Below are 13,971 nucleotides of genomic sequence, written 5' to 3' on the forward strand. Positions count from 1 at the left end.
TAACTATAAATATACAAAGTGACTAATTGATTATTTCCGATTGTAAATCTCATAGATAAAATAACCGTCAATAACATGATAACCTTTCTAAGTTCATTTAGTTATTTATTTGTAGTTATTAATAAAGTTAATGACCCTTCCAAGTTCCCTTGATCACGCTTGTTTCAAATATAGGAGCCTACCTTATATATTATTATAATCAAATTTATAAAGCATAAAATAACATTAACCTTGTCATAATAATTTATATTTTCCTACACGTGTCAATAAAATCTTGTATTAAAGAAGGATTTCCAAAGAAGACCAAATCAAGTAGGTAATTAATCTTTATTGCTAGGCGGTTTACTGCCAAAAATAACTAAATATAATGTCAGATTATGACGTGGATTCTACTTAATTATTATTTTTAGAATGGCTTAAATATTAATAATAAGATTATGGAGCACGTGTAGTCGTGTATCTTAAATAAATATTAAAAGACAAATAAATTAAATGTTTGCGTTAAACTTTTACGGCCCGTCACCATTGTCACGTTCTAACAAGTATGTAAGTGCGAAAGTGACGGGCATAGTGATAAGCGATAAAATGGAACCATGCTGCGCCCGCCGCTGGTCGGGTTATGGGTTACACAAATATTATTTTTAATTGATCAAAAAACAGGTAGGTATCATCTCTTTGTCCAACCGGCTGCTGTTTCACGGTCGTTTTGTATGTAGTACTCGTATAGCGAGTTTCCTCCAAATCTGTCCGATTTTTTTCACAAAATGTCACCCGATCAGCCTATGCATGAGTGTACATGAAAGGTCACGGCTGCTCGTACTATACAGTAATTAAAGGTTATTTTTGGCGATAACCATCAGTAAAACAGTTACCTACTTGCATGAAATAAAGACCCGATGCCACCTCAAGGGACCTTGGAGGAGCCTTCGCAAAAGTCGACGCTTTCTTGGCTCGTTTATAAACACTCGATAAATTGAAGAAGGTCCAGTATTTTTATTGTAGTTCAACAAAGATGATCTTCAATAAGGCATTATTTACATACTCGTACAAGTCGAACTTCAACTTTTTTTAAACGCATATTATCACGTACGTAGGTACTTACGGTCATCTTGCTTGCAGATTTGTAAGATTGAATGACAGATATCTACTAACTGGAGCACAGATTTAGAATGACTATTATGATTAAAAATAAGTAATCAAATCGTGAAAAGAGAAGACATCACGTAAGTATAAGAACATTTCAAGAGTACATACAAATGAGGAATGCAAATGGAAAATGTGACCACTATTGATCTTTATAGCGGCCGATAGCGGCCTCTTCAATCTACCAAAACGTAAAGTTAGCGGACTGGAAATAAAAACTCTATGAAGGATATACCGGTAGATGGTGATATTTTTGAACATATTACAAAAGCAAATAATTTAGGCAATGACGTAAAGTTCCGGAATTCAATATTTCTATTGACACTTGTCATCGTTCCGATTGTGGGCGCTCTTTTGATATTTGACAGGTGTTCTTCCACACTCTAGATCTGTGAGCTGAGTGACGAAGTAACATAAATAAGTAGACCCTACCATCTCACTCTAATTGACAATTTCCTCGCTCTGTTTCAGGGCTACAAGCATGTCCGTGTAAGGTTCTGCGATGCCATGACAAAGATAACCAATTTGATGTTTTCAAATCTGTAAAACAAAGGGATCCTCTTGTAACTACATCCGAATTCTGTTAAGTGGGGATAATGTTGAATGTCACAGATAAATTACCGTCTCGGGGAACGTAAATATTGCACACTTTGTTTCACAGTAATTGCTTGAATGAAATTTCCGCTCGGAAGAGGTGTGATGCATCGGCCAATAAATTGCGTATACAAGAGTCTACCTCTCGAGTCAAGGAGATTTCGTACGATGGCTTTTACTAGGCGCAAGTGATGAGATGAACGCGGATGATGACAACGTACGTACAACGTACTCGTATTATAACGTGATCAATACAAATTGATAATGTTGTATACTTGCATATTACATAATTATGTATTTGCTTATTCACAGCTTAAATAATTAATTAGGTGATTACATTATAATAAATAATGAATTTGTAAAAAATAAATGCATCTATTTCGAGTTCATATCTAATAGAGTAAAATAGGATGAACTCCTAGTAGGGGAGCCCAAGAGGGGATTTTTGTGTTTACTCGAGCGCGTCAGATTAAGATATGAGTGATATCTTGCTACCCCGTGTAGTCTACCTTTACCCCTTTTAGCCATCTATGTTGAGCCCTTGGTGGGGGGTTCAACAAATTGTTAAGCAGATTGTGGACCAAATCCATAATCTGCTTAACAATATTAGTCCAAATTAACGCTATAATTTTGCTATTACTAAATCTGATAATTATTTGCACGCATTTCCTTAATCTGACGGTTATAATGTAAAAATTAGGAGTCAAACTTGTGTTCGTCAGATTAAGAAAATGTCTACAAATAAGTGTTATATTAAGTTATAGAACTTATAGAAAAAATATAGCATTAACGTGAACAAAAACGACCAAACCCACAAACCGCTTAACGATTTTTTAACCCTCCACCAACCTACCGAAATTTAAAAAAAATTGTAGACGCTTTCCGGCTCTCTGGAAAAAAAACTTTATAAAACTTTTTTTCTTCTTATCATCTAATATTTCGATTCCAACCGTACGACGCTCGAGTAAGTACACATTTAGCATCGTCGGCTCCCCAATATCATATTTGACCAAAAGTTTGAATACCAATAAATATAATTATGTTTTTGTTAGTAGCAATGAATAAAAATGGACACTACGTCCGTACGGCGACGCAAGGAAAAAAAGTCGCCCTGTTTCACTGAATTGAGGAATTTTCATGTTTTATTTAGATTATTAGAAAATAGTAAAAAAAACAGTATTATACTCTAAAAAGTCTGTGTTTTGCTAAAAATGGAAATGTACCACATCAACGCTATTTGCTAGATTTATTATTTTTCTTTTTAAAAATCGCTTTCATATTTCTACTTGCACCAATACGTAAAGAAGTAATGAGAACGACTGATCGATACTCAAATAAGTCAACCGATTGTAAATGACATCACAACAAAATGGTAAATAATATGGAACGTAAACTTTCCAGCCTTTACTCCTTATCTATAAGTCTAATTAAGTACTTTTTAGGGTTCCGTACCAAAAATATACAAAAGGAACCCTTATGATGCGACTCTCTCCGTCCGTCCGTCTGTCACATTGCTAAATATCTCGAGAACTACTTAATTTTCTTATGGGATTATTCAAAAGCTAAAATGGGTTGGTATATTATAAACGTGACTCATATGATGATTATTATTTTATTAGGTGGTTTATCATTCAACAAATTCAAATTAAACAAAGAACACGAAATAATCATTAGAAAATCTTATTTTATTCAAATTAACTTCTAGGCGTGCCAGTGCGGTTACCAAGGTTAATTTACATGTAAACTTATTAATGAAATATTCCGTAGTTACCATGAATGGGTTAAGTTAGTCTTACTTTTTACCTCAAAATACAGTCCACCCGGAAGAAAGCGTGAAACATGGCATGCACATTGCGCGTAGCTTAATGTAGATGTAGGTACAAAAAAATAGAATTGTAAATAACTTACAAAGATAATTTTATTTATCTACTCAAATCTAATAAATCGTAATAATAAAATCTAATAAAACATTTTACAGTTAGCGTCTGGTACTAGATATTTTGTTAATTTGTGTACCTATTAGTAATTGTACCGTCGTGACTTTTGACACTGTCCTTTCTTGATTGATCAATTAAGATTGACTTTTATTTAAAAATCAAAAGGTGAGTATATTTGTATTGTACGCTGACACAATAAATATCTCAATTCTCCCTTTCACAGTGTTGTGTGAAAAATAAAGCTTAACAAGTGTCAAGGTAGTAAATACGGCATTGCCGACCGCTCGCGCGCGCTTTAAATGATTTAAATAAATCGGCCGGCACAAATTAAAGGAACATATTAAAAAATCTGATTTACAGCCGAAATTATAATACAATGGACATTGTTGAATTTATATTTTTGCATTCAATGAACATGCCTTACCTGCCTACATAATTTTGTTGGAAAGTTTATGGTCATTTGTCATCTGTGATTTTCCGTAGTTAATGAAAAAGGGTTAAATATACGCATCGCCCAACTTCTTGTCAGATTTTACGAATTTATTTTACCTAGGGAGGAAACACAAATATTGCAACACAACACACATAGATTATAATTAACATTGTTATTTATAAAACTAGTTCTTATCTTATTCTTGTTGTTAGGGGCTATATGAGGCTCCATAGCCTATGTATCACTGCGACCATTGCTGATCTATTGTGATCGCCATCCTACTACAACTCTCGATCCAAGCCTGCAACTTCAAACAGCTGCACGATCTTCTTGATCTCGAGAGACTTTAACTCCTCCGGGCTCATTATGTGTCCGCCCAGGATCAAGTCACGAGTGCGCATTAGGCAAGGGCACTCTGCGTCTCCTCTGCCTCCATACAGAGTCTGCACCGCTCTATGTCCCGTTTCCCCATAGTGTGCATATGCTTATTTAGGCAGCAGTGCCCAGTAAGCACCCTTAGTACCAAGTTGCGCAGTTGGTTCCTAGACAGCGCTAAGGCGTTTGAGGACGCCTTTTTGCTGAAGGCCTTGATAAGCGCTTTGGAATGGTTCAGACAACAACTACAACTAGTTAGGTTAAACGCATAAATACCAATGCAAATGGCCTTAGTGTAAATTTGGCAGCTTTTAACCCCATTGTATAAGTAGGTAGTTAATGAATTACTTACTGTTTTATTACTAATCATTAAAAAGCTGTTGTCTAACAACATAGTATGAATTTGTATTTCTTCTCATGATTAAAATAATCCTCTTACATAAATAGACTTAAGATTAGAACCGGTTCAACCGATGAAAATGCAGTTTTTTGAAGTCAGATGGAGTCGATTATTTAATATTCAAGTCTAAATGGTCAATTATTTTTGTCAGGCAGACACTCAGGCGACATTTTCTTGGTTATTAATGTATTTAACTACTTATAATATGTAACTTCAACTACTTATTTAAAATCTGTTAATTTAATTTAAATCTTATTTTTAATACAATTAAGTTGACATTTACGGCATTACTATGTAATTTCAACCATATCATTACTCATTATTTATGGTTTTTCGAACTAGTATCTACAGATGACAACATAATATGGGTTCTATTCATGACAGTCGCCATTTAAATGAAGGACCAGAAAATCGAGTGCATAAAACACCAAAATCCCTAATTTTTACTTCTGAAGATTATATTATACAATTAAAATAAGTATAATGGTAATTTTTTTGTCTCTTAGCTCTTAGGTCTTTATATCAAAAATTTTATGGTAATTTCGAGATATTGTATGTACCTACATAAAATTAATAACCCTTTGAATCGAGCTACCTATTGTTATTTCTTAATTTTATCATTTAGATATTTGAATCTTTTTTCCACATCCAAAATCTTTTGACTGCTAAACTTGTGAATTTATTTGATTTGTGTCAGGATGGATTCAGGCAATAAAAAAGTTGAGTCTGACGGTAGACATTTTTTTATTTTTTTATTCTGGATATAAGAGGAAAATGGACTCCTAGATAATCACATGGAGGTGAAGTTACAGGCAAAATTGGTACGTTGTAATTTATAAATTGACGCCATCTATCTATTAACGAACAAACTACAACCACATATTTTTATGTGACGTTGATTTACAACCTGCGACCTTTTATCACACGGCGTCCATTTACGTGTCTACTCTTAACAGTTCTAACCACTAGATGTCTCTACCAATAGTAATCTATATCTAACTATAGTTATATTAACTTTGGTCATGAATTATTTTAATCTACTAATTCATGCTTTGGTAATAAATGAATGAGTAACAAAAGCACGCCATTATAACATTGCTTTGTAAAGATACCGTTTATACAAAACCGATTCTGTTATTGTTTATTATTTTCATTTCCAAGATTTGAAATATCAATTCATAATGGCTTTATTTAACATCGCAAAGGAAGTAAATAAAAATAACATGTAAACAGAAAATACATATTGTTTTTTGTAACTCTCGATATTACAATAACAACAGGAAAACAGTGTAAAAAATTATAAAGCAAGTATGAAATGACAATCCCATGAGTAAGCAAGAAGGAAATAAAGGGTTTTAGAAATAAAAGTAATTTATATATCCCATACTATTTAATTATAGGAGTAACTAAAATTATAAACTGGACATTTCCTTATAAAAACTATTCTATTATCTCTCCTTACGAGAAAAATTGCATTAAATAAATAGAGCAGCTTAATTAGCTTAAAGTTTTGAATCCTAACATAAATAATTATGCTGTCGTGCATGTGCATACAGGAAAATCAACCAAGACACTAGAATGAGTAGAACTTAAGACTACGAGTTCGAGTAGTCCTATTTTTAACTATTAAAAGTATATTTTAATTTAACGACATTCTATATTGAGCAAATAACATTTATTATTGCCAATATTATCCATTATAGCTCTGGCAATAGGGGTGTCAGTATTTCGCATTTTGATTCTAGTCTTATTATTAAGTACCAGCTCATTGAAAGGTTCTAAGACAATGCTCGTGTGAAGGTTGTATTCGTGATTCTCTGGCATTTTCAATTGTTTCGCGTGGCCGCTGAAGTAGTTAAGGTCTCTGCAGATGTTTTCGAGTTCTAGGCGAGTATGTGTTGGTCTGTCGTAGCATTTTGCGTGCCAGACACCGTGTGACAAGACTGTCACTATGCCTGTGCCCTTGCTGTAACAAGAACATTTCCTATAAATATAACACAACGCTAACTAAAACATGTTTTATTATGGCTCAAAGTCTGCTCAGAACTTTCTTTATCTGATAGCGTGAAAAGTAATTTATGAAGTATCTACTATTTTACACTAGAAGTTAAACTAGTATTTAGCGTTATTGAAATTTACTTCGTTTTGAGTATGAAGGTTTAATACGAATTCCGAAGCATAAAGTACCTATAAGGTTTAAGTTTTATTTAATTGTTTGGTTTTTTTACACAGTATCCAACTTATCCAAGTAACCATCTGGTGGTATCACCACACACCACGACGCCTACCCTTTGAGTATACAAATAAACTAAAAGCAGGTTATATATTTTTGTATTTTAATATTAATTGTAACAACACTTACGGGGCAAAAGCCTGAGCAGTTAGACCGAGACAAGACATCTCGTCCTCTCCGTTGGGGCAGTCTCTTACTCCGTCACACACCATGTCGTGGGCCACACAATATTCAGCTTTACTGCTTGAACTTGCTCCGCACCTAAAATATATTTATAAAACATAGATTTACTTTCAAAATTATGGTTACTGATTTTTTATTTATTTTACCTATACAGTTTCTTAATTATTAAAGGTGGCACTTAAATAAAAAAGGTTTATATTAAAGTGCAAAGATTTAAAAATCATAGGACCTCGGCTACGTCGCCAAATCCAGTTGAGTTAAAGTGAAAAGTAATTTTGAGGCCTATTCAGATAAGCATTTCTTGTAATAAAAGGGTTATGGATAGGATCTTTCAAGAGTGATATTTCTTCAACCGGGTAGTACCGTTTCATTACTTACAAATTTCGAATAGCCCTCTTTAGGGATTGTTATATTCAGCGAGGATTTATTCAGTAGATATCTTTAGGTATTGTTTTAAAGAAAGTACGTACAGCTGGTGAATACAAATTGGGCTGAGGGTGGTCTATTGTGTTTGTAGCTTCATGAAAATTGTAAAAATAGCTTTGACCTCGCCAGTTTCATCTTTGCTTTCAGGGTAAACATTTTTAATAAAATTGTTCCATTTTTCATAATAGATCTGGTTATAAGTTGATAAATGGGATGAACACTCACGAGAATTAATATTTTGGTAACTAAAATGAGATTTATTATTTTATTTTTTATTTATAAGTCTTTGCTGAATTGGCTGAATTTGGGTAAAAATTTCCGACTTTTTTTATAGAGTTAGTCTAACATCAATAGGTGACCACAGCCATTAAGTTCCGATTTACTTTCAATGTTACTGCTATCTAAAGGTTTTTTAATAATAACTCTTTTTTTTTTTTTGCTGCAGCTGTCATAGAAAAAGTAATGTATGCAACAGCTCATAATTGGTTCTTAAAATTCTCGGGTCTTTTTTTACAAAACTCGACTACGTCTCGTTTTGTAACTTCGACCCTTGAATTTTAAGAACCCTTATTATATCACTGTTGCATAAACTACTATTATTTATTGTAGTGTGAAATGAAAGGGTACAGTCAGCAGCATAAGTTTCTAAGCGGGCCAGGTGTTCAAAATGATCTTGACGCGACTGTATTGTTAAGAGATTAAGAGCGTGTCAAAGTAATTTTGAACACCTAGGCCGCTTAGCATTAGCAACGTCTGCTGCTGTCTGTACCTAGTTGTTTTTTTGTAGTGATTGCACAAAAGTGATTTGAACTGTAGCACAGAATAAATAATAGTACTAAGTACAGAAGACTCACTCTCTAACAAAACGCGTCTGTTACGATCAGCACAGATATGGCCGCTAGGTGGCGACCGCGCCACGCGCGGCTTATATTCGGCTTTCCCCAAAATTGGGGCCGAACGGATGTACTTTTAGCTACCTGTAGCAAAGCGACGAAATCGCGGAGTGAGACACGCCTGACTGTAGGACGACGAATAAATTTAATGAAGATACAATTTCTTTATCCTAAACCACAGTTTTGAAGACTTGCACTTCGCCTGTCGACATAAACCTCACCTGTGATTCTCTTTCGAATGGCATTTACAGAACTTGGGATCCTCGTCGCTCCTGTCGTGGCAGTGCAGGATGCCGTCACACAGCCGTGATGGCATGACCATCGACAAATAGTCGGAGCAGATGGTCTGCCCCGGCTCGTCGGTGCCGTCTCCACAGTTATCTTCGCCATCCTTGAACAACTCCTTAGATACGCATCGGCCGTTGTTGCACTTTAATTCGCCGGTCTTGCATTCTGGAATAACATTTATGTGTTTATAATATTTCCCACCTGGTTTTGAACTTTGTGTAAAAGTGATAGGGTTCAATTTTGCATAACTTCTGACACCATTATGCCTTGTTAAGGTTAAGTTACTAGGTTACTAGAGACCGAAAATCAGCCTAATGTTCTTTGTCTCCTATTAGTATTTCGAGAAACCTCTTCTAACCAAGCTCTTTCAAACGGTCTAAATTATATGTACTTATTTTCATTTTTGTAATGAGTGTGTTTTTTTAATAATTATGACCAGTATCTAAATAAAAATTCTTACATACTTTTCAAGACGAATATTTATAGCAAGGGAACCCTTTTTAACACGCTTTTATTATTACTTAGTAAGGCCAAAGAAGAAGAAGAAGAAGAAATACATTTATTCCATAAAGCACACATACACAGGACAATAGGATGAAAGAAATAAGATAAACAGAAAATAATTAAAACAGCAAAACAAAGACAAAGAAATTCTGTACACATTAAAAAACAAAACAGAGAAAAAATACACACTTGGGTCCAGCAATGTGTGCCGCAGGGAAAAGGCCCTGTCTCAGCATATTGTTGCAATTTGCAAACGAGGCAAATTCCAACGCTGTTATTCTGCCAAGGCCTTAGGGAGTGACATTAAATATTAGTAAAATATAACTATGTAGGTATATAGAAAAAAAAAAAACATAATAATAAACTAGGTAAGTGAATAATAAATTAATTGTTATTTTGAGTTTAAAAGCAGCATAAAAGATAAAGAGGCGTAAAGAAAGAAAGAAAGCGGCATAAAAATGAAAAATTTAAATATTTGTGATTAATTTAACGATATTTTGATAAGAAATAAAAAGCGGCCAAGTGCGAGTCGGACTCGCCCATGAAGGGTTCCGTATTTAGGCGATTTATGACGTATAAAAAAAAACTACTTACTAGATCTCGTTCAAACTAATTTTCGGTGGAAGTTTACATAGTAATGTACATCATATATTTTTTTTAGTTTTATCATTCTCTTATTTTAGAAGTTACAGGGGGGGGGGGGGGGGACACACATTTTACCACTTTGGAAGTGTCTCTCGCGCAAACTATTCAGTTTAGAAAAAAATGATATTAGAAACCTCAATATCATTTTTGAAGACCTATCCATAGATACCCCACACGTATGGGTTTGATGAAAAAAAAATTTTTTGAGTTTCAGTTCGAAGTATGGGGAACCCCAAAAATTTATTGTTTTTTTTGTATTTTTGTGTGAAAATCTTAATGCGGTTCACAGAATACATCTACTTACCAAGTTTCAACAGTATAGTTCTTATAGTTTCGGAGAAAAGTGGCTGTGACATACGGACGGACAGACAGACAGACAGACATGACGAATCTATAAGGGTTCCGTTTTTTGCCATTTGGCTACGGAACCCTAAAAATAGGTAAATAATAAAAATAACTAATGTGCAGCGGGTCCAGATTCAATTTGAGTGTTAAGAAGTATTTCACGCAGTTTCCGTTTGAAACCGAATTTGGAACCACAAAGTGGAAACTCAATAGACTCTTGCGTTACGTTTTTCCAATCTATTGAAAATCCGACCCGTAATTGCTCGTCATTTATTTCACGAAAACAATTAATAGATAACAACGTAATGTGCTAATGTGTTTGATCCTGTACTTACTTGATAAGTAAGAGTGCCTAAGCCAACTAATGAGTTAGTAAGTAGCCCGAGCAGACACGGATGTTACCGAGAAAATGCAATGATTAGAAGTAAAAAGCTTCATGAAATTGTATGTGTGAATGTCAAACGATTATCAATAAAATTAATGAATCGGGCGTTAACATTTTACATTTAACAAAGAACTTAATTTGGAAGACTATGAATGGCACCATCAAAATACCTGGCACTTCAAAGAAATTATGTTTTTTGTTCTATTAGTATTGATGAGCATTTGATTGTAATAATGATTTTGTTAAACAAACTATACGAAATTTGCATAAAACAAACATACGGCTACGTTTTGCCGCATATTATCTCTTGAAGTGGCAGGAACCGGCTTCCGGACAATTTACGACTGAATTTATTGAATTTGGATTAATTAAAATAAAATCGAAATTCGAACAACTCAAAAATGACGTATGCCACTTGAAAGGTTGTGAGTACCTATACTAGTAGCAGTAGCCGATATAGGAGGATGGGATGCAAAAAAAATCATATGTTAACTTTACAACTTACCGCATCCCCCAAGATACGGGTCGTTCCTGCAAATCCGCTGTTTCCTCTCACACGCCACCGCCGACTCGTCCGCGGCATCCGCACAGTCCTTCACGCCGTCACACACTTGCTTCAAATCTATGCACTGCCCGCGGCTGCAGCGTTGCCCGTGACACTCTTCGGTGTCAGTTTCAGTTGCGTTGAACTTTGCTGATTTGGAAAAAAATCACTTAGGTATGAACTAACAAAACACTCGACTAACAAACAAGTAAATACCTCCTCATAGAGATTAAGATATGATATGATTGCTGTAGGTATGTAATTCCTTTCCTTTATTATATGCAGAATTTTTTAAGTATTTCCATTTTTGTAAGAACAAATCTACGAAACTACCTGTACCTACGAAAATTTTCAATTCAGTGTCAAATTGAGAGAACATTTATAATTGTTTTATTACTTATTAAGATGAGTCGACATTATAATCCATAAACGATTGTGTCGACATGTATTATAAAAATTCACTCAATAGAAAAGCCGAATCGTAAATTTTACCGATCGACCTCCATCTCAGTTAATCTTTTGTACTTATATTATAACAGAATGAAATAGCTAACATAAATACACACCGAAGTTAACTTTTAGTTCGTGTCTCAGATTTTGTAAATCGCTTGCTAAAATTCTGTCTCCAAGCCCGCATTCTCCTCGGTCGTCAACAAATGTTGCCACGGGTCGCCAGCCGTGTTCTGAATGACAACTTATAAGTCCCGCCCATTGACGACGTACGGCCATACCTTCCTGAAAGTTGTATAATGTTATACCTGTTCTATGAGATTAAGTCACTGCTAAGTTATTTTATTATTAAATAAATACCTATAAACTAATTAAATAAATACCTATAAACTAAATATGTTGGTTAATATTTAAAAAAAAATGATGACTTAATATTTTATGTAGTTAGCCCAAGCTATGTTTTTATTTGAGTTTAGCTAACTAATGTTGGATACATACATAAAATCTTTTAAGAAACTTATGTCACTGGCCACCCTAAATTGGCTGGGTAAAATATCTAATTGTAAGTAGGTAGGTATCAGAAAAATTATGGAAAAGGAACTTACCGGACATATTTCTGTTTTCATATCGCGAACAAAACACCTGTATTGAGCCGAGCAGTTCATACTTGTTTCTTCCAGAAAGACGCTAATGGTATTGTTATTACTATCTTGACCTACAGCGACGCATACTGAGTGTTTACCTTCTTCTTCAATCTCATTGCTGAAAAAATATACCACATACCACATGAATACGTCTATAGGTACATATTTATTTTCTTCATTGTGTTTATATTCTCAAACTTACATGGCTGGAAGTGTCATAGGTTTCACCAGGCTTGAGTATTTTGCAGGTTCTGCCAAGTGAAGGAGTGTGGATCGAATATGATATAACTCTACTTTCCCATCAATTTTGTGAACTTGTTCATAGGGACCAGGACTTGATCTTATAGTTCTGGGCGATCCCAATACAGCTGTAACATAGTGATGTCCTAATCTGAAAAAAAAATATATGTATCAAAACCGTAAATGTTTTACACTCTATAAATAACATTTGGCCTTATGAAGACGATCGGTAATCGAATTAAAGGTTAGATATTAAATACGACCACAATTTTATTCTACGCTGCGTTTCTGTCGATAACTATCCTTGATAAATTAATATTTTCATGTAACCAAGTGTTTTTTGATCACAGAGATATTATTATTATATAAAAAAATAATTATTAATTTACTGCATAGCTGCGATCTTCGACGGCCGCACCTCTAGCTAGTTGTGCTCGTGAGCCATGACGTGGCTTGCAAAGTTATAATCCGACTATAAATATTAATGCAACTTACATTGAATCCCACAAACACGAGTGGCTTACTAATACCCATGATAGATCCAGTAAAATTCCCGTGCACTTATAGTAACCTTCAGCATATATTTTTGCTATCCACGGCCACATTTGTTTAGCAACGGGGTTGGCTGATCGGACTAATTGAAGTTCTTGAGAGTTGTCTACAAGGTTATCAACCAGTGAAGAGTCACAAAAAACGTACAGTGACATACAGAGTTTTGTTATATTGGGTACGCAGTGTTCTTTTATAACTTGTGGTTCGTTGATAACTAGATGTCTAGCTGTTTCATTTTCATCATTACTTTGTCGGTACATGAATTGAATAGGCGCTTTTTCTAAAGCGTTTCGTTTTGTTCTTTCGTTAATTGTTGATCGCAATTTGTCATTTTCTTTAATGTTTATATATTTCGGCTGATATCTATTAGCCGAGCTGAAAATAAATTATTCATGTTAACATAACTGAAATTAAAATTGGCTCAATTGTTATTATTTCAAATTTAATATTTTTTTTCTACTACCTACTCGTTAACCTACCTAAAACCTAAATATCGGCAGGCGTGGTTTGCTTCAAGTTCTTGTTGTTCTATTGATAAATTGTCTTCGCACAAAATATGCCAATCGTTTTTCTGTTTTTGTGTCAGATATCCTTCGAGATTGATTACAGGGCTTCCATCAAAATCGAATATTACGTTTTGACCATTCGAAAGTGTATCTGAAAGCATAATAATATTTATACAGTGGGTTTGGTTTTCACTCATGTGTATGTATTTTGGATTGTTTTGTATGTGTTTTTGTATTTTAATTTTGTATTT

At 34.3% G+C, this 13,971-nt stretch overlaps 1 protein-coding gene across 3 annotated transcripts in view; it reads right to left on the minus strand.

Moving 5' to 3' along the window:
- Window positions 1–6,520: 6,520 nt before the first annotated feature.
- The window catches only part of LOC134649432 (serine protease nudel), a 246,051-nt gene continuing 238,600 nt past the window's right edge, over window positions 6,521–13,971 (minus strand). For all 3 annotated transcript variants that reach the window (XM_063504180.1, XM_063504179.1, XM_063504177.1), the window contains 9 exons: window positions 13,694–13,871; window positions 13,158–13,589; window positions 12,625–12,813; window positions 12,384–12,540; window positions 11,895–12,063; window positions 11,290–11,478; window positions 8,839–9,070; window positions 7,245–7,376; window positions 6,521–6,848 (listed from right to left, as the gene is read on the minus strand). In XM_063504180.1, the coding sequence (XP_063360250.1) occupies window positions 6,527–6,848; window positions 7,245–7,376; window positions 8,839–9,070; window positions 11,290–11,478; window positions 11,895–12,063; window positions 12,384–12,540; window positions 12,625–12,813; window positions 13,158–13,589; window positions 13,694–13,871 (2,000 nt within the window). In that variant the 3' untranslated portion in view covers window positions 6,521–6,526. The remainder of the gene's footprint in view (window positions 6,849–7,244; window positions 7,377–8,838; window positions 9,071–11,289; window positions 11,479–11,894; window positions 12,064–12,383; window positions 12,541–12,624; window positions 12,814–13,157; window positions 13,590–13,693; window positions 13,872–13,971) is intronic.

The sequence above is a fragment of the Cydia amplana genome, chromosome 7 (genome assembly GCF_948474715.1).
Source record: "Cydia amplana chromosome 7, ilCydAmpl1.1, whole genome shotgun sequence".
Classification (NCBI taxonomy): Eukaryota; Metazoa; Arthropoda; class Insecta; order Lepidoptera; family Tortricidae; genus Cydia; species Cydia amplana.